General features: G+C 39.4%; 1 protein-coding gene across 2 annotated transcripts in view; it reads right to left on the minus strand.

Moving 5' to 3' along the window:
- BRCA2 (BRCA2 DNA repair associated) overlaps window positions 1–22,210 on the minus strand; it is a 96,679-nt gene that overhangs the window by 31,415 nt on the left and 43,054 nt on the right. For both annotated transcript variants that reach the window (XM_010367067.2, XM_030922112.1), the window contains exons 14-18: window positions 14,279–14,706; window positions 12,703–12,884; window positions 11,381–11,568; window positions 6,136–6,306; window positions 5,302–5,656 (exon numbers count right to left, since the gene is read on the minus strand). In XM_010367067.2, the coding sequence (XP_010365369.2) occupies window positions 5,302–5,656; window positions 6,136–6,306; window positions 11,381–11,568; window positions 12,703–12,884; window positions 14,279–14,706 (1,324 nt within the window). The remainder of the gene's footprint in view (window positions 1–5,301; window positions 5,657–6,135; window positions 6,307–11,380; window positions 11,569–12,702; window positions 12,885–14,278; window positions 14,707–22,210) is intronic.

Genomic DNA, 22,210 nt, shown 5'->3' on the forward strand with positions numbered 1-22,210 from the left:
AGCAGAAAAAACGAAAATGAAAACAAAACATTAATCATTAGCTTTAGAAAGATAAGAAGATACTGTATCTAGGAAACAAGAACTGAATGTCACAAAGAGAGAAAAACATTTAGGGAATAATAAAGGTCTCTTGAAAATTATGCTGGTAGACACAAATTCACTTTAAGAATTAGAAAAAGGCTGGGCACAGTAGCTCAAGCCTGTAATCCCAGCACTTTGGGAGGCCAAGGCAGGCGGATCACGAGGTCAGGAGTTCGACACCAGCTTAGCCAACATAGTGAAGCCCTGTCTCTACTAAAAATACAAAAAAATTAGCCAGGTGTGGTGGTGGATGCCTGTAATCCCAGCTACTCAGGAGGCTGAGGCTGAGGCAGGAGAATGGCTTGAATCTGGGAGGAGCGGGTTGCAGTGAGCCAAGATCGTGCCACAGCACTCCAGCCTGGGCAACAGTGCAAGACCCCGTCTCAAAAAACAACGAATTGGAAGAAAAGACAACCCTAATTTGAGGGTTGCGAAATGGTTATATTTTAATTCTATTATTCCTTATTTGTTGAAACATTTTTATAAACAGAAACTTCCCCTGATCTACTTAAGGGTCCCAATATATAGATCACATAAGAGAAGAAAGATAAATGCTTGATTTTTTTCTCCTTTTACTTAGTCTTTGTTGTTTTTTTGAGGCTGGGTCTGGCCTTGTCACCCAGGCTGAAGTGGAGTAGCACAATCTCAACTCACTGCAACCTCTGCCTCCTGGGCTCAGGTCATCCTACCACCACGGCTTCTCAAGTAGCTGGGACTACAGGCGCATGCATACCATGACACCTGGTTAATTTTTGTATTTTTTGTAGAGATGTGGTTTTGTCATGTTGACCAGGCTGGTCTCACACTCCTGAATGCAAGCAATCTGCCCACCTTAGTCTCCCAAAGTACTGTGATTACACGCGTGAGCCACTGTGCCTGGGCTTTAGTTTTTAAAACAATGAGAGTAGAGGTATCATTTGTTATGAATTTCAATTTTTTGCTATTATCCTTTTTTTTTTTTTTTTCTTTGCAATGGAGTCTTGCTCTGTCACCCAGGCTGGAGTGCAGCGGCACGATCTTGGCTCACTACAACCTCTGCTTCCTGGGTTGAAGCAATTCTCCTTGCCTCAGACTCCCAAGTAGCTGGGATTACAGACACCTGCCCCCAGGCCTAATTTTTGTATTTTTTAGTAGAGATGGGGTTTCACCATGTTGGCCAGACTGGTCTCGAACTCCTGACCCCAAGTGATCTGCCCACCTTGGCCTCCCAAAATCTTGGGATTACAAGTGTGGGCCACCGTGCCCAGCCTGTTATTATCCTTTCTGATGCTCAAATTATTTTATCTCTGATAAGTAAGAATGTATTCTAGTACACTCCTGAGTCCTTTTGACATGACACTAGTAGTGTCTGATGCTTAGTTTTTTTCTGGTATGTCAAGACTTTCCAGATTCATATATATCGTCCCCTGAATCTGGACTCAGACATTTCTTCAAGACAACTTGCATCTTTTTAAGAGAAAATGGTACTTAGAAAACAGTCTGAGAACTAGGGATACTCAGAACCACTGGATTGTTCATTTTTTTTGTTGTTGTTCTTTTTGATAGACGAAACCAGTAAGCATGTTTTTTTGTTTGTTTTTTGAGACAGGATCTCACTTTGTTGCCCAGCCTGGAGTGCAATGGTGTGATCTTGGCTCACTGCAACCTCTGCATCCCAGGTTCAAGTGATTCTCCCACCTCAGCCTCCCCAGTAGCTGGGACTACAGGAGCATGCCATCATGTCCGGCTAAGTTTTATATTTTTAGTAGAGACAGGGTTTCACCATGTTGGCCATGCTGGTCTTGAACTCCTGACCTCAAGTGATCCACTCACCTTGGCCTCTCAAAGTGCTAGGATTATAGGCGTGAGCCACCGCACCCAGCCAGCATCTATTTTTTAAAGATAATATAGATCTCGAGTTCATAATGATATTTCCAATACAAATGCAGAACTGCAAGTTTTCCTTTACTTCAATCTCACATCTGTACCTTTCTCTGATAAAAAGATCCCTGTTCTCTATAATCATATAATTACTCACATACAACAAATACACATAAAAGAGTGTAAAAGGATATTTCAACATACTTCATATCCACTATAACTTCAGAATAGGAATACCAACACTACCACCAACAACATGATGACTAAGAATAGCTTAAGATTTTGTTTCATTTTATAGTTATTGTTGCTGTTGTTGTTCTTGGGGAATATACCACTAGGGACATAAAACATTTTTTAAGTTACTTCAAATAGTTTCTTGGTATGATTATGCTATAATTGAAAATACACTTAAGTTCTTTGCTTTCAATTGACTTTCAAAATTTTTAGGAATTGCTTTTTTTGTATTTTGTTATAAAATTATGTAAAAATATTTAAAGACAAATCTATAAAACATGGCATATTAATAAAAAGAATTAGCAGAAAAAATTAAAAACCATCCCAGAAGTGAGAATAAAAAAAGGTAACGAAATAGAAAGTAGGAGAAAAGACAAGAAAATTAGAGGAACAATGTAGGAGGCCTAGTGTCCAAACATCAGGAGTTCCAGAAAAAAGTAGAGAAAAAAATGGAGGGAAATTATAAAAGAACCACTTAAAGAAAATTTCCCAGAACTCAACGAAGGATGATGTGTTTCTAGAGTAAGTGCCAGTAAGCATCTGGGCCAAGAATTAAAGGAAAAAAAAAAAAAGTTAAAAAAAAAAAAAAAAAAAAGACATCAAAGTATATTACTGTGAAATTTAATTAAAGACAAAACAGGCCAGGCGCGGTGGCTCACGCCTGTAATCCCAGCATTTTGGGAGGCTGAGGCAGGTGGATCGCCTAAGGTCAGGAGTTTGAGACCAGCCTGGCCAATACGGTGAAATCCCGTCTCTACTAAAAATACAAAATTTGGCTGGGTGTGGTGGCAGGCACCTGTAATCCCAGCTACTCGGGAGGCTGAGGCAGAAGAATCACTTGAACCCGAGAGGCAGAGGTTGCAGTGAGCCGAGATCACGCCATTGCACTACAGCCTGAGTGACAAGAGCGAAACTTTGCCTCAAAAATAAATAAATAAATAAATAAAAATAAAGACAAAACAATCTTAATTTCTTAAAACCAGAGTACATAATGAATGACTGAAGATAAAAATAGCACCATCGGCCAGGTGCAGTGGTTCATGCCTGTGATCCCAGCACTCTGGGAGGCTGAAGCGTGAAGACCATTTGAGCCTAGAAGTTCAAGACCGGCCTAGGCAACATAGGGAGACCTCATCTGTACAAAATAAAACACTCCAGCCTAGGTGACAGAGTGAGACACTGTCTAAAAAAAAAAAAAAAAAAAAAAAAAAAAAAAAAAAAAAGAATGCACTGAAATTAGCAGGAGCTATACTAAAGAAGATAAAAGAAATGTCTTAAAAATTCTGAAGAAATTATTTCAACCTAGAATTCTATATCCAGCCAACCTTACCCTAAGATGTCAAAAAGCTGCATGCTCCTTTCCACAAGAAGCCTCTAAGAGTTGTGGGCCCTTAAAACTAGGGGAAATATTCTAGAAAGATGATATGAAAACCAGGAAATGGGGTTTCTAACACAGAAAAGAGGTTAGAATAATTTACAGAATGAAAGCTATATGGCACACATAGAAAATGAGCACTTCGGAAAGGGCACGGTGGCTCATGCCTGTAATCCCAGCACTTTGGGAGGCCGAAGCGGGCAGATCACGAGGTCAGGAAATCGAGACTACCCTGGCTAACACGGTGAAACCCCACCTTTACTAAAAAATACAAAGAAAAAAATTAGCCAGGCGTGGTGGCAGGTGCCTGTAGTCCCAGCTACTTGGGAGGCTGAGGCAGGAGAATGGCGTGAACCTGGGAGGTGGAGCTGGCAGTGAGCCAAGATCGTGCCACTGCACTCCAGCCTCGGCGACAGAGCGAGACTCTGTCTCAGGAAAAAAAAAAAAAAGAAGAAAATGAGCACTTCAGAATGCAGTAAGAATATAAAAAGGTCCAGGGGTTTCCAAGAAACAGAAATGGAACCAATGGAGCAATTTTAACAAATTGGGCAGGATTTTTATAGCTCCTGTGTAAGGACACAGAAAATTAAGAGAAATGAAAAGGACAGTTAATAACTCCATGGAAAGCAGTAAGCTGTAAAGAAAGGAAATGTGATCATAGTATATTAGGTATTAAATTGCAAAAAATATTTTTTAGTCATTATAATGTATACACGGAATACAGATTTCACTAAAAATCATGCTGTATTAGTAGAGGGAAGATGGGGAAGAGGGTAGAGAAATATGTACCAGTGTTGGAGTAACAGACTGAAATCCTCATTTGCCATAGCAGGAAGTTAACAGTTGCTCTCTAAACTGGAGAGAGAAAGAAGACAGCAGAACAAGCTAAAAAATAGTCAAAGGGACTGGAAATGATTGCCTCTTGGGACCATGAATGAGGGTGGGGAGGGTTGTGCTAACAACTGCTTTTTTTGGTCATGTGTCTTACATTAAAGTTGAGTTTCCAAATTATGCACATGCATTGATTTGATGAAAAACAAAACAAAACAAAACAAAAAGCAAGAAAATGAAAGCCACTGCAAGCTTGACATTCTAAGCAACATAAAACAAAAGACTGTTTCAGCTTAATGGAATGCTTTCTGTAAAAAGCAATCAATCCAACATGGAACTAATGCCAAACAGAACACATCTTTACCTTAAAAATGTTTAATTTACAAAATGTTCTCTTTAGAGTGATCCAGAATACCAGAGAAGTAAATTCTCTGCAAGGTTACCTCTTAAGTGAATCTGAATGTACAATATTATCAGTAATTTCAGATAGCAATACTGCAGACCATTCAATATGACAAAGTCCTGTTATGTAGTTTAAAATCTACAGAGATGAAAAGTGTATTTATTACATATTTGAGAAGTACTAAAATATAATTCTCTAATCCAGAGTAGAATAGGGATCTGATCAAAGCAAAGCTATGAGAACAAGAGGGCAGCAAGTTACAGATACCAAAATCAAATGGTGCAAATTTACTTTTGCTTTTTAATTGGAAATGCATTATTTCTCAAGAAAGATCTCTGGCCCTCCCAAAAACTGCACAAAAACTTTAACTGTTTGAAGAATATGCTTTTTATACTAAAATTATCAGTATATTTAAGAAACTGAGCATCCTTAATAAGTATTTAAAATTTGAATGTAAAACCTCTAGAATTTAACTGAATCAGTGACTGATTTTTACCAAGAATGAAAATTAATTTACCTTTAACATAAGAGATTCTGGGGCTTCAAGAGGTGTACAGGCATCAGGAGAGCCCACCAGTTCTGCTCCATGAAGAATAATCTTCTGACCAACTGTCAGTCTGCCATTCTTTAAGACAGCTAAGAGGGGAGGATCTAACTGGGCTTTAACAGCATACCACCCATCTGTAAGTTCAATAATGGCCACTTTTTGGGTATCTGCACTACTAGTTTTACTGCTAGAAGTTTCAGATATATTTGCGCTCAATGAAATTACGTCAGAAACACAGAGAACAAGTGTTTTTGCAGCTGTGTCATCCCTTTCCATTATCTTTTTTATAGCCGATCTTCTGCTTCTATCAATTTCCATATCATATCTAAAAGTGAACACAAAAATGCATATTTTAGGAAGTGTGACTCTAGAATTCCACTGTTTAAACAAGTCACTGAATAATTGAGAATAAAAACTGAATTTAAGAAATACTGAGAATTTAAAATTTTGTAACTAGCTATATTGTTTCATATTGTTAAAATACGAACTCTTTTTAAAAAGCAAAAAATAAAATGCAAAAATGCTTTATTAGCAATCCCCAAATAGTGGATCAAATTAATAACTCATATTCTTCTCATACGTCAAGAGGATAAGGAGCGGGTGGGGAAAGAGGGAAGCAAGCAATGCATGACTGTGTGATCTCTCTTAAATGGGGGCTAGGGATGACAAGAGAACAGCAGTGTGGGATGGCAACTGTCACTGACAACTGGCTTGTGCAACATTTTGACATGGAAGTCACAGATTACACAGAAACCTTAACCATACTGCAGTACATGATTACATAAGGCAATGCTTTAAACTTGCCTGTATTTTAGTTGAAGAAGCACCCTTTCCGGGCTTAGGCATCTATTAGCAAATTCCTTAGGAAAGGCACATTCCATAGCTGCCAGTTTCCATATGATCCATCTATAGTGATTATAAACCCAAATTCTAGAAATAAGTTTTGGATCCACACCTGGAGTGTCACACAGAGCCCTGAACAAATAAAGGTAGAATATTATCATAAAAACCACACAGGGTGATACTGAATTCAACAACTACAACTATTCTCTGTACAAAAACTACATTATTCAAGATCATTCAGTAAGTTTTTATGAGTTCATATGATCTACAAGTAATATAATTTCAGAAAATTATTTTACATGTATCAAAATATCATACCGATAAAAACTTCACTTGCTGAGTATGGTGGCTCATACCTATACTCCCAGCATTTTGGGAGGCTGAGGCAGGAGGATTGCTTGAGGCCAGGAGTTTGAGACCAGCCTAGGTAACATAGTGAGACCCCCACGTCTCTACAAAAAATAAAAATGTTAGCCAAGAGTGGTAGCTCACATTTGTGGTCCCAGCTACTTGGGAGGCCGTGGTGGGAGGATTGCTTGAGCCCAGGAGATTGAGCCTGCAGTGAGCCATTATAGTGCCACTGCACTCCAGCCTGGACAACAGAGTGAGACCCTATCTCAAAATATAAAAACAAAATAAAAAATTCCACTTAAGAGTCAACAGAATGATTTCAACTCATATTTGTTCCTGAAAAATGAGATCCTTGATTTTAAGTAATTATATTTTAGATTATTTTTCTTATGAAAGAGATTGTTTTTAGAAATCACACCTGAGAACTGCCTTTCTTAGTTTTGATGCTCTCCTCGATCCTGTCCCCTCTGTTCTCAAATCTCTAACTCCTCCTTTCTCATTCATACTCTTAGCACTAAGACAACAGAAGTAATCAAAAGAGAACTTTGATAAGCTCCCACCCTCATATCTATCCACTCACAGCATCTGTATCCCTATACTTTGCCCTCTTCCAAGCATCTGCATCGTTACACTTTGCCCTCTTCTACCATTTGTGCACTAGCTCCTGTACCTTCTGCTGCCTACAAGGCCAACGCTCAGGAAATGCCTCCTCTCTCTCCTGCATCATCAATTTTTTCCTTCTCTACTGAACGATGTGAATCAGCATAAGATACGGTTTTTTCCTACCTTGAAACAAGCCAAAACCAAGACTCTTTGATCCTACTTCCTCTCCAAGCAATGTCCCTCTCTCTGCTTCTTTCTGGCAACTCCCAAAAGAACTGACTCTATTCTGTGTCTCCAACTCCTGCTTTTCAACTGCTCTTTAATTGCATTCTAATCAGGATATCACTCCACCAACCTATTGAGCTATTTTTATTAATGTTAGTAATGTCTTCTGCAGTGCTAAATCCAGTGGCCAATCTCAGTCCTCATTTTACTTTACCTATTAGAAGCAGCTTCCACAGCTGGTCATTTTCTATTCCCTGAAATTCCATCTTCACTTGGCATGCAACATCTCATTCTGCATTTATTCCTAACTTTCTGGTTGCTCTTTCTCAGTCTCCTCTTCATGGCCTTCAAGTCATCTATATGCCGATGACTTGTGAACTGATTTATTTGGCCTATACTTTACCTGTGTATAGACTTGCATATCCAACTGCCTACCTAACACCTCCACTTGGCTGTCTACTATTACATCTCAAGCTTCAAACGTCCAAAACCAGACTCTCCATTTCCCTCCATGTTTGGTCTTCTCAATTCTGGTAGTTACACGGTAACTCTATCCTTCCAGTTGCTAAGGCAAAATCTTTACAGCCATTGTTATTCTCCTCCTCTTTCACATTTTATATCTAATCCTTGAGCAACTCCTAATGGTGCCACTTTCAAAACACTCCAGAGTCCAACTGCTTTCCACCAATTCCACTGCCACTTCCCTGGTCCAAGCAACCACCTCTCACATGTATTTCTGCAATAGCTTAAGTGGTCTCTCTGCGCCCATCCTTGCCCCTCTCAACAAATAGCTAGAATTATTTTTTCAAAAATAAGTTAGATCAGGGTGGACATGGTGGCTCACACCTGTAACTCCAGCACTTTAGGAGGCCGAGGAGGGTGGATCCTGAGGTCAGGAGTTTGAGACCAACTTGGTGAAACCCCGTCTCTACTAAAAATATAAAAATCAGCTGGGCATGGTGGTGCACACCTGTAGTCCCAGCAACTCAGGAGGCTGAGGCAGGAGAATCGCTCGAACCTGGGAGGTGGAGGCTGCAGTGAGCCGAGATTGCACCACTGCACTCTAGCCTGAGCAACGGAGTGAGACTGTCTCAAAAAAAAAAAAAAAAAAAAGTCAGATCATGTTACCCTTTGCTTTAAGCCTTCCAGTAGTTTATTCAGTAAAAATCATGCAGAGTAAAAGGTAAGGTTCTTATAAAGGTCTATGAGGTCCTCCCTTTGTATCTCATCTACGACTACTCTTCTCCTATCCACTCTACTCCAGTTGCACTAACTTCCTGTTCCTCAAATACTTCAAGCATGCTCCCCTTTTAGAGACTAGGGATCTTTCGCTAGGATAGTCCTATGCTCCCTCCTTTTGCTTTAGGTCATTTATCAAATGTAGCTGACTCAGTGAAGCCTTCCTAATTACTTATTAGACTAAAAATCGCAACTCCTTGCCCAACTTTCTCTGACACCTTTCCAGCTTTATCTATCTTTATAGTATGTATCTTCTTCTAACATACTATACAATTTACTTATTTTTCAACATTTTCTATGCCTTCCACGCCCACTAGAATGTATGACTCATCAGGACAGGGACTTTTTTGTTTTGCTTTATTATCCCTAGTATCCAGAATAGTACCTGACACATAGCAGGTGCTCAATAGAGATTTGCTGAATTATCAGAAAAAACTAACGAGAGCTTCCACATTCCCACTTGACCACAGGGCAATCATTCTTAACTTTTACCTTATGCAGTCTATTTAGTACGAGAAAATAATACAACTGTTTAACTTACTTTTCTTACTGGAATCTATAAGCAGATGTTTGTTATATAAGATACGCAAGACGTAAACAGTATTTCTTTTTAAAAGTTAAAACAAAATTCAGGAAAAAAAGTTTTACCACTTTTCCAAAACTATAAATTTTGGAAAAATGTACAGAAATTTAAAAATAAGGATGCTGAGGAAATAAATCCCACCTTTTGCCACTGGCATAATGTAATATATCTCTGATAACAAAAAGCTTTAAATTATGTTTCTGTAAAAATTACAATAAAAAGAGGTTATACAGTTTCTAAATTGTTGCTGTTTTAGGGCTCTGAGATTTTCTAGTTATTTAGAATTATTGATATTCAAATATTTGTTTAACTTTTAGTGTTTATTTATATTTTGTATCTATTAAAATATACAATGAAAGAAAACATGAAGTAAGTGTGTGTCGGGGGAGGAATCTACCATAAGGCCATTTTGAATTTAACTTCCTTTATTTTTATTTTTTTCTTGAGATGGAGTCTTACTCTGTCACCCAGGCTGCAGTGCAGTGGTGCGATTTTGGCTCACTGCAACCTCTGCCTCCCGGTTTCAAACGATTCTCCTGCCTCAGCCTCCTGAGTAGGTGGGATTACAGGCACATGCCACCACGTCCAGCTAATTCTTGTATTTTTAGTAGAGACAGGGTTTTGCCATGTTGGCCAGACTAGTTTCAAACTCCTGACCTCAGGTGATCTGCCCATCTCAATCTCCCAAAGTGCTGGGATTATAGGCGTGAGTCACCACATCTGGCCTTTTTCGCAACAGGGTCTTGCTTTGTCACCCAGGCGGGAGTGCAGTGGCGCAACCTCAGTTCACCACAACCCCTGCCTCCCAGGCTCAAGCCATCCACCTCAGTCAGCCTTCCAAGTAGCTGGCACTACAAGTACATGCTGGGCAAAATTTTTTTTTTTCTGAGACAGAGTCTTGCTCTGTCGCCCAGGCTGGAGTGCAGTGGAGTGGTCTTGGCTCACTGCAACCTCCACCTACTGGGCTCAAATGATTCTCCTGCTTCAGCCTCCCAAGTAGCTGGGATTATAGGCGTGCCTCACCACACCCGGCTAATTTTTATATTTTTAGTAGCACTGGGGTTTCGCCATGTTGGCCAGGCTGGTCTCGAACTCCTGACCCTCCGGTAACCAGCCCATCTTGGCCTCCCAAAGTGTTGGGACTATAGGCGTGAGCCAGCATGCCTGGGTGGGCTAATTTTTTAATTTGGTTGTAGAGATGGGTTTTCACCATGTTGCCCAGGCTGGTCTCAAACTCCTGTGCTCAAGAGATCCGCCCACCTCAGTCTCCCAAAGTGCTGGGATTACAGGCATAAGCTACCATGCCTGGCCCTCAAATTTAACCTTTTTTTTTTTGAGATGGAGTCTCACTCTTATCGCCCAGGCTGGAGTGTGGTGGCATGATCTTGGTTCACTGCAACCTCTGCCTCCCAAGTTCAAGTGATTCTCCTGCCTCAGCCTCCTGAGTAGCCGGGATTACAGGTGCCTGCCACGATGCCCAGATAATTTTTGTACTTTTTTTTTTTTTTTTTTTTTTTTTTTTTTGAGACGGAGTCTTGCTCTGCCGCCCAGGCTGGAGTGCAGTGGCCGGATCTCAGCTCACTGCAAGCTCCGCCTCCCGGGTTCACGCCATTCTCCTGCCTCAGCCTCCCGAGTAGCTGGGACTACAGGCGCCCGCCTCGTCGCCCGGCTAGTTTTTTGTATTTTTTAGTAGAGACGGGGTTTCACCGTATTAGCCAGGATGGTCTCGATCTCCTGACCTCGTGATCCGCCCGTCTCGGCCTCCCAAAGTGCTGGGATTACAGGCTTGAGCCACCGCGCCCGGCCAATTTTTGTACTTTTAGTAGAGATGGGGTTTCGCCATGTTGGCCAGGCTGGTCTCAAACTGCTGACCTCAGGTGATCCACCTGCCTCGGCCTCCCAAAGTGCTGGGATTACAGGCGTGAGCCACTGCACCCGGCCAAATTTAACTTTACAAATTGGCCTTTATTTATAAATGCATAAGAAAAATGTCCCAAATCAAGCAAATCCAGTTCATTAAACCCCAGGACAAAAGGCACTTTTCAAAAGACTTCAACAGAATGCTTAACCGTAATGCGCTTAAAATGATTAAATGCATAAAAATTTGATTTCTAGCCAACTTTTTAGTTCGATAGACAGTTAAGAGAAGAAAGAGGGATGAGGGAATACATAAAAGTTAACACACAATCTTTTTGCATAGAGTACCTATAAAATTCTTCTTTTCCAGCCTTTCCATCATTGGAGGGTATGAGCCATCCACCATCAGCCAACTGTATTCCTTTTCCAGCCCATAAACTTTCCTTACCAAGATAATCTTGAGTGTAAAACTGAAAAGACTCTGCATTTTTGCTGTTAATTTTTATGCAATGTTTAGAAACGCCATACATATACAGCTACACAAAATAAACACACACACAAAATGAAAAATAATTTAAAATAAACAAGTATCAAGCAATAAAAACAATTACAACAAACCAAAACTGAATTTACCAAAAATTTTCATTAACTACTAGAATATCACTACGAAAACATTTTACTTACTAGAAACTAAAAATTTTAACGTAATATAAATGATCCATACATTCCACAGTCTGCTGTACCTTTTCTACCCCTGTGTTTATGCTTCCTGTTAAATCTGCCATAGGAAGATACTGTGAGGATAAAAAAATGTAATGTTTTACAAAATCTCTTAAGTTCAAAAACTTAGATGGGAAACAAAAGGGAAAAATGTAAGTATTTTAGGGAATGTGACCTCAGGTGATCAGATTTGTACGCAGGCAAGGCTTACTTTCAAAGTGCTTGCTTTCACCCCAGGATATCTAAACCAAAGTGTCTTTTTGTTTGTTCAGAGTTTGACTATGGAGTCAGACTCTTTGCTTTGGGATCATAGCTCTTCCACTTACTAGTTAAGTGGCTCTGGGGCAGTTATTTAACCCTCTCTATGCTTCAGTACTCTTATTTGCAAAATGGAAACAAAATAACAGTGCCTTTCTTTCAAGGTGACTGTGAGGATTAAGCAAGATATACCTAATGCGTGTGAAGTGCTTAGAAGAGCACCTCACACCTAGAAAATGCTCAAAGTTAGCCATCAATGCCATCAATATTATTTTCACCTCTCCACTGCCTAAAATTCTACCCAGATAGTACTGGCTTAAGGAGAATCCTCTTTTGAAAATATAAATAGCTCATAGAAGGTTCAGGGCTATCAGTTATTCATATTTGAATATCACTAAAACTACTTTTCTCTGACGCCTAGCTGAAAGCATTTATAATGACAAAGTAAGAAAGATTTGAAGGGGGAAAAGAAATAGTAATTTGGAAGCACAGATCACTTTAGTAGGATGAGGCAGGCCTAGCAAGGGGCCAGAGGCTGCCACTGTAGGCTAATTAGGAAATATGATGATTTCATTCATCCATTCCTGCACTAATGTGTTCATTCTTTAAACAAAGCCATTTGTAGATACTAGTTAATGAAACAAAATTACACTCTTTCATAAAAGCCATCAGTATTATAGACAAACACATACCTGTTTATGAGAACAGGCAGAGGGAACTTGGCCTCCTACTGCTGCTTTCAGAGAGATTCGAGGCAGAGTGGATGTTTTTGCAAGACACAGACTGCCTGGTTGTGGAAAGATGCGTTGCCTTTGTTTCTTCTTAATTCGCATATCCTGTATATCTCTGGCATTCTGAAGACTTGTAATTAAATCTATAAAAGAATAAATATTTAGCAAAAATAAAATTGAAACTTAAAAAGCACAACCCCTGGCAGGGCACAGTGGCTCAGGCCTGTAATCCCAGCACTTTGGGAGGCTGAGGCAGGGAGATCACCTGAAGTTGAGAGTTCAAGACCAGCCTGACCAACATGGAGAAATCCTGTCCCTACTAAAAAAAAAAAAACAAAAACAAACAAACAAAAAAAATACAAAAGTTGCCAGGTGTGGCAGCGCATGCCTGTAATCCCAGATACTTGGGAGGCTGAGGCAGAAGAATCGCTTGAATCCGGGAGGTGGAGGTTGCAGTGAGCTGAGGTCGCACTACTGCACTCCAGCCTGGGCAACAAGAGCGAAACTCCGTCTCAAAAAAAAAAAAAAAAAAAAAAAAAAAAAAAGCACAACCCCTGCTTTATAAAATTATACATATCAATTTTCTTGAAGTTTACATGCTCTCCTTTTCTCTAAAAAGGGTACCCCTTTTAATTCTTTTTTTTTTTTTTTGAGACGGAGTCTCACTGTGTCGCCCAGGCTGGAGTGCAGTGGGGTGATCTCGGCTCACTGCAAGCTCCGCCTCCCGGGTTCACGCCATTCTCCCGCCTCAGCCTCCGAGTAGCTGGGACTACAGGCGCCCGCCACCACGCCCGGCTAGTTTTTTGTATTTTTAGTAGAGACGGGCTTTCACCATGTTAGCCAGGCGGGTGGATCACGAGGTCAGGAGATCGAGACCCCTTTTAATTCTTCATAAATGAAGGGATGTTTCAACTTGTAAAGCTGTATAAACATAAATATCTTTACTATTTTTATCTCTTTTTGAGATGGAGTTTTTCACTCGTTGCCTAGGCTGGAATGCAATGGTACGATCTCGGCACACTGCAAACTCTGCCTCCCGAGTTCAAGGGATTCTCCTGCATCACCCTCCCAAGTAGCTGGGATTACAGGTGCCCGCCACCATGCCAGCTGAATTTTTTTTTTTTTTTTTGTATTTTTAGTAGAGACGGGGTTTCACCATGTTGGCCAGGCTGGTCTTGAACTCCTGACCTCAGGTAATCCGCCTGCCTTGGTCTCCCAAAATGCTGGGATTACAGGCATCCCGGCCCTATTTTTATCTCATTTTTAAAAGAAAATTAGTAGCATGATAGAAAATATATTCCAGTAACAGCAGTCCTAGATTGTGCGTCTAATTTTTTTTAACAAGTCCACAAGTAGTTATCTTTGAAAGAAACATTAGAATAATTTAAACCTAATCTTTGGATTTAGAAAATCTAAAGCATAAAAAAGGGTTTTAAAATTATCACCACCAAAGGGGTAAAACCATCAGGACATAATTTAATAAGGGAAATATCTAACTGAAAGGCAAAAATTCATCACACAAATTGTCATACAATACCTAAAGGTTCTTCTTCACAATTTGTGAAAATTACAGTTGCTGCTTGATTGGAGTTGTTTTTGTTAAACTGATGAATCTCATTGTCATTAATCTTATTTTTACTATCACCAGAGCCATGTCCATCAATGTTTTGTTTTTGTTTGTTTTCCTCCAAGTTAATATTCCTAACACACTGTTCATCTCTGTGAAAATGTGATTTAGTTTTAAAAGGTGGAATAAAGACTTTGGTTGGTTTGCCTGTAGTAATCAAGTGTCTCACTTTTTCATTTCTTGTAGCAGAAACTTGATAAAATGGATGTCCTGAAACTGCTAAATTGCTTGAAGATTTTTCCAAAGTCAGATGTTCATACAAATGAGATTTAGACAGAAATTCTTGACCAGGTGCAGTAAAATTTGGATTCTGTATCTCTTGACGTTCCTTAGTTGTGCTTCAATGGGGAGAAAATACAAATATTTAAGTTTATTGACTAGTACACAAATATTTAGGAATATGCCTTTTCTGCAGACCCTCATTTGCTACATGGTGATCCTATTCTGGTAACTGTTTTGCATTCATCATGGTTGCCATTCCAAAACAATACCACTTTTCAAGGCTATAACCGTTTCTCACACACTCATTCCTAGCCTTTGATTTTACAATCTACCTCATGTAACACATAATAGAAAAGAGTCTGTGAACTGTGGACCCTCTCAGTGTGTCTCCTCCAATTCCATCACAGTACTGCTTACCTCCTTCACTGGGGAAATGTCTACCCATCCTCTTCTCTCACCGTCACATCTTCACCTGAACTTTCTACCCCACCTAATACCTCAGTCTCCTCAGGAGACCCCCTCTTCCAATTATCCTGCCTCGCTCTCTTTTCTCTCTTCTACCTATTTATACCTTTTTCAAAGTGCCCTCTTCATTTAGCCCAAAAGTCTTGCCTAACCTTTAAAACTCTTATTTTCTCACTCGCCTTTATCTGTGCCTCAAGCTAATACTCACTGTTACCTATACTCCATAGTCAACCTTCTTCAATAGGTAATGTAGCTATTTTCACTTCCTCAATTTCTACTCAATAAACTCTCATTTCTCCCACTACTCTACAGAAACTATTCTCAATGAAGTTGTTAATGACCTCCCAGATGCACATGGGATACACACAAACTCACTCTACTCAACTTTCCTGACAGCTATAACAGTTTACATTTTCCTTCTTTTAAATTTCTCACCATCACTGTACCTCTTTCTTTTACTGGTTTTACCTCTTCCTGATTCCTAAAAAAAAAGTCTCCAAAGTTGGATGTCTTCCTTAGACACTTTCCCTCACTAATGTGAGTCATTTCCATTGCTTAAATTATCACCTAACAATGAAAATATCCTTTATCCTCATGCCCAACTTTTCCCCTAGGGTTGTTCCTACATTTTACACTACGTATAGCATCAGACATCTGTACCTTGATGTTTCACACTCATTTCAAACTCAACATGTCCAAAAGTAATCACCTTTCTCAGCATACATACTCTTCCTAATACTTGACATCTTGCTGAAAACCCCAGATTTCCTTTTACCAAACCCTGAATACCTGGAACTTGAAGTTATTCCTTTAGTTATCCATTCATCTATCCATCAACTATTTAATGAATTCCTACCAGGTGCCAGACATTGTTTTGCTGAGGAACACAGTTAACAAAATTTTGTTTTTGCATGTACATTTCAATGGAAGAAAACAGACAAACAAATATGTCAATTGGCCTAGACACAAGTGTGCCTGGAGCAAGGAAAACAAGGGGAACATTAGAAGGTGAGACTGGAAAAATAGCAAAGCAGACAGATCATCAAGAATCTGCACACCATGACAAGGGCTTTTAGTCTCTACTCTGAGATGGCACACCATGGAATAGTTCTGAGTAAAGAAATGACATAATCTGTCTTATGTTTAAAAGGATCCCCTGGCTTCTTTGATGAGAATTCACTGTATATTGAGGAGTAGGGAGGTAAGCAGGGGGACCAGTTCCACTGAAAGGACTGACTGGAGTGGGTTCAGGAGAGTACTCAAAGAGATGAAGTGAAAACAGTAGGGTCAATTCTAATGAGTTGGGCTTTAAGAGAAGCAAGAAAATGGACTGGTGAGATTAGTTTAGAAAGCCTCTTCTTTTTAAGAGGTGAGATGTACAACAACTGCTTAGGGTGATGAGAACAATCTATTAGGAAAAAATCAATGATGCAGGAGAGAGAGAAGACAATTGGACTGATTTCTTCAAACAGGTGATCTAGATGAGATCTAATGCACAAGAGTGAATAAACCCTCTATCCCCAAACTTCTATTGATTGAACTCTTTTAATCCTTTCTTTTTAAATATTCAGAATATTTTTAGTATAAGGAGTTTGCCTTGTAGGTTATGCTCAAGATGTCTATTTAAATCTAACTGGAAATAATTTGCCAGTCTCAACTTATCACTATCTGGCCAAATCTACTGAATTTATCTCTTAATCATTCTCTACCCTCTACTCTACCTCCTTTGCTAGGTTAAGACCTGTACTTCCTTACTAATCTCCTTGCAACAGTTTTGCTTTGGTCTATTTCTAAAACACCAATCTTATTTTGTTCCTCTTGTCAGAAACTTCCAAAGACAGCCTATCACCTATCTAGGTTTCAGCTTAGCAGAAATGACATACAGGAAGCTTCCTATTTGGTCCTAACCTCCCCATTTCTTTTTGTTTCCCTCTGTCCCACAACCAAATTCCAAGATTTGGAATGCCCTCTTTAACCAAGCATTCTTTACATTCTGTCTGAAGTACTTTTCCCATTGAGCTTTCTATCATGTAATCAGCTGACAATTTTTCTATGTTCTTACATCACTTTTTTACATCTATTTTAGAATTTATATTACACTATAATTCTTGTTTTCATGTCTGGTTCCCAGGCTAGCAATCTGAGTTAGATTTATTTATCTTTATCTCCATCACTATAGTATATATTAGGTAGTTTGAGCAGGTACTTTAACAAATGTTTGCTAAATACATTAAACTATTCTTCCATTTTACACATAAATTAGGCTAATACACAGGTAAATAACTAGGTATTTCCTTTCTTATTTAATACAACTGATAAAAAAGAAATGAAAAAAAAAACATCACCTGGCTTTCTACACATGTATGTGCAGCCTGCTAAAAAACACATTCCAGAAATACAACTCAGTGACTTCAACAATTCCACAAGCAGGTGTTTTTGAAAAGGTTAACAGTAGGCCTGGTGCAGTGGCTCACGTCTGTAATCCCAGCACTTTGGGAGGCCAAGGTGGGCGGATCATGAGGTCAGGAGATTGAGATCATCCTGGATAACACGGTGAAACCCCATCTCTACTAAAAATACAAAAAATTAGCCAGGCGTGGTGGCACGCACATGTAATCCCAGCTACTTGGGAGGCTGAGGCAGGAGAGTCACTTTAACTTGGGAGGCGGAGGCTGCAGTGAGCCAAGATCGTGCCACTGCACTCCAGCCTGGGCGACAGAGTGAGACACCATATCAAAAAAACAAAATAAATAAAATAAAATAAACGGTAACATTAAAATACTTTCAATGATATTTTTAGGCTTAAAAATTATCAGCTAGAAAAAATTTTGCAACTACTTTAAACAATTTTAGATGATTTTATATGTCTAAGTGACATTTCTTCTTGACTTTTTCCCTTGAAGCACTCCTATAGAAAATGAAGATTTAACTCTGTCAACACAACTTCTACTTTACTACACACACACTGTTGCCTTTCATCTTCCTAAATTATGTATTTGATTCTATTGTATCTGGAATTGGCTCCTTCCAGTGGGTTCTTGGTCTCACTAACTTCAAGAATGAAGCCACAGACCCTCACGGTGGGTGTTACAGTTCTTAAAGATGGTGTGTCTGGAGTTTGCTCCTTCTGATGCTCAGATGTGTCCGGAGTTTCTTCTTTCTGGTGGGTTCGTGGTCTTGGTTGACTTCAGGAGTGAAGCCACAGACCTACACAGTGAGTGCTAGAGCTCATAAAGGTAGTGCGCACCTAAAGAGTGAGCAGCAGCAAGATTTATTGCGAAGAGCAAAAGAACTAAGCTTCCACAGTGTGAAAGGCGACCCAAGTGGCTTGCTGGGGCTGGCTTGGGTGGCCAGCTTTTATTCCTTTATTTGGCCCCGCCCACATCCTGCCGATTGGTCCATTTTACAGAGTGCTGACTGGTCTGCTTTACAGAGTGCTGATTGGTACATTTACAAACCTTTAGCTAGACACAGAGGGCTGATTGGTGTGGTTTTTTACAGAGCACTGATTGGTGAGTTTACAATCCCTTAGCTAGACAGAAAAGTTCTCCAAGTCCTCACCAGACCCAGAAGCCAGTCAGCTTCACCTCTCACTATCAATGTTCAACATTTACATTATGGCTAAGTCAGTATAAAGTATATGTAGTATTAATGTGTAGTATATAAATAGTATATATCCTTTACAACTTTTGCTTTCTCTTGAGGTAATTTTTAAAATCTGCTTATTTTCTATGTACCTACTGTTTATTCACATCTAAACTCTTAGCTATATATATAAACCTCTTTTTATTCTGTTCACAAATTAAAGTTTTTAAAAAACCTTTTCTTCTCCTTGAATAATGTTTCTTCTAAGTTATTTTCATTAATTTGTTTTTTGGTTATTTTGTTTTTGCTTTTTCTGATGTCTCATAATCTTTGGATGTCTGTTTATACTTAAAAGTGAGGGACCAAAAGGCTGTTTGGAAGCACTTGGTACAAAGATGGAACTTGTTGACCGCAAGCTACACAGTAGCTTGATTAAATAGAAACTTCCAATAGTGAAAACTTAGCTGTCTATATTCTGGAAGCTGAGTGGCAGAAAAGGGCTTGGTGAGGGGAGATCCCAACATTCAATATGCACATATTAACTTTTTCTTGCTTTCAAGTAATTACTCCTGCCTTCAACTGTGCCTAGTGTGTTCACCCTCTACTGTATCCTCTCTGGAGAATAAGCCTCTGGTCTTTTGATAGAGCAGGCAGGAGACAGTTGCCCAGCTTCATGAGTATTGCTGCTGGATATGGGGTCTTGCTCTGTCATCCAGGCTGGAGTGCAGTGGCGCAATCTTGGCTCACTGCAGCCTCCACCTGCTGGGTTCAAGCAGTTCTCCCACCTCAGCCTCCTGAGTAGCTGGGATTACAAGGACACGCCACCATGCCCGGCTAATTTTTGCATTTTTAACAAAGATGGGGTTTCACCATGTTGGTCAGACTGGTCTCAAACTCCTGACCTCAGGTGATTCACCCGCCTCGGCCTCCACGTGAGCCACCATACCTGGCGAGTACTGGTTCTTAAACATAATTTCAACTTATCCCATTTTGGCTTCCTCCTTCTGCACCACCCAGTTCTAAAGATAAGAAATGAAGCCACCAATTCCTAAGCTTTTGAGATGTGAGTGTAAAATCGTTGGTTCTCTGCTGTCCCCACCACCAGCTTCTATTCAGTTTCCTTCTGCATGCTTTGAGAAATTTACTTTGTCATTTCCTATTTTCCTTGTTTGTGTGTGTGTGTGTGTGTGTGTGTAAGTTTCTTCAATGATGTTTTGGTAAAAGTTTGGAGGGTAAAGAAGGGAAATGAGTATGTTCAATTCACTTTTTTTTTTTTTTTGAGACAGAGTCTCACTCTGTCACCCAGGCTGAAGTGCAGTGGTGCAATCTCACCGCAACCTCCACCTCAAAGGTTCAAGCAGTTCTCGTGCCTCAGCCTCTGGAGTAGCTGGGATTACAGGCGTGTGCCACCACGCCTGGCTAATTTTTGTATTTTCAGTAGAGATGGGATTTTACCATGTTGGCCAGGCTGGTCTCGAACTCCTGGCCTCAAGTGATCCACCCACTTCACCCTCCCAACGTGCTGGATTACAGGCGTGAGCCACCGTGGCTGGCCTCAATTCACCATCTTCACCAAGAAGTTTCCTAATACATTAAAACATGCAGGTACTGCTTTATTTTTATCTTGAAGGCAAACTCTTCCAAAGTCTCTTATCTTCTTCAGTTCCAGAGCAGTCTAGCTGCCTTTCTAGACTTAGCAACACACCTACTCTGGGGTCTCCCTTCAATATTATCCTGAGAGCTCCCTTTGCCTCTCTTCTATGTTGAATTCTTGTTTCTTAAGTCCTATACCTTCCTCCTTCTTGGTTTATGCATTTGTTTTGGTTAGTTTCCTGAGAAAAGCACACAAGAGATCTTTTAGTACTTCACATCTGAAAAATGTCTACCCTCACACTTAATTCAGATTCTAGGTTGGAAATCATTTTCTCTTAGTTATTTGAAGGCACTGCTCTGTATTATATAAGATCTACGTTCTTCTGGATTACATCGTTGATAATAAGAGAATTCATACTATTATGACTTGAAACAATTTGAAACCTAACTTCTTGGTCCTCTAATGAATTTAAGGTTCCTGTCTGCCCTATTATTCTAAAAATTCACAAGGATGTACCTTACTGTGGGTCACTTTTACTTCCGTGTTCACTCAGTGGCCCCCTTTAATTAAGGAAACTCATGTCCTTCAGTACTAGTAAAACTTTTTAAATTATTTATTTATTTTAAAATTTCTTTTTAAAATTTTTCTTCTGTGCCTTCCTTCTCAAACTCTGTATTTTCAGATGATAGACCCACAGGATTGACTTTTCATACCTTTTTTCATTTTATTCTATATTCTGGGAACTTTCATGATTCTTATCTTCCATTATTTCTACTAATTTATTTGTGCTATCATATTTTTAACTTCTAAGAGCTTTTTATAGCAACTTGTTATTATTTTATGGCTGTTTTTTCTTTTCTTACCTGAGAATATTAGTAGGTTTTTATGAAGTTTTCATAGTCTATTTCCTCTAGGTTCCTTTCTGCTATGGATTTTATACTTTGGTGACTATGTTTCATAGTAGCTTTCTTCCAACGACTGGTTATCTTTGACTATCTTTTCTTATTTAAATGTGAAGCAGTTAATAGCTTCCTGGAAGCTCTATGCATGTCAACAGTTAGCTTCATGGTCTGATGACTGGCTATACTATTTCATCTGAGTATCCTCAACTGTCAGTATGTTTTGGTCTTTTCTATTGGGTCAGGCATATTCCCCAGAAAAAAAAAATCTTCCATTCTCATGCCTAAAGGGCTGCCTGCCAGCATTTAGGAACCAAGTGTGGGAAGGAGCTAGGTCTCACTGCTTGACATACAGATTTGTATCTGATGTTTCATTTTAGTATCTTTCCCTCAATTGTGTCTTGTGTCTCCTCCCTCCAGCCCACCTTCAATTCAGAATCCTCTCAATTCATCTTTTTCAAAAAACAAACGTCTGATTTCCTGGAGGAAGAAGGATAACCGCCTATTTGCAGTGGGGGAGGAAATATAGATATTTCTTAAAAAGAATTTCACCTAATCTTCCTATTTTCTACTTCACCTTCAGAAGTACATGTTGCTGCCAATTTGAATCTTTCTCAGGTTTTTAGGAGAAAGCATCTCTGTTTGCTCTAGTGTCCGGTTTTAGCTTTCTCATGCTTACTAAATCCTTCATGTTTTTGGTTTCCAAACTTTTGTTGTTGTTTCTTCTGGTCATTGTTCTTGGGAATTACACATTAAAAAAATTATCTTAGTACTTTTCGAAAAGTTTAGAGAGGAGAGGTAAAAGGATATTTTTAATATTTGCAATCTTTTTGTTAACTGACTTCGAGCCATTTCCTTAATTCCTTTCAACCTTAGTACTTCATCAATAAAATTAGAATAAAATCTGTCTACTTTACAAAGCTGTCATAAAATTAAAAAAATAAAATAATGATATGAACAGCACTATAAAAACTACCAAAGTACAGAATTATTTCATCCTGATGCAGGCTTTCATAAAGGGAAATGTTAACTATCTGGACGGAGGGAGAGGGAAACAAAGAACAAAGGAGACTAAGA

This window comes from Rhinopithecus roxellana, chromosome 18 (genome assembly GCF_007565055.1).
Source record: "Rhinopithecus roxellana isolate Shanxi Qingling chromosome 18, ASM756505v1, whole genome shotgun sequence".
NCBI lineage: Eukaryota > Metazoa > Chordata > Mammalia > Primates > Cercopithecidae > Rhinopithecus > Rhinopithecus roxellana.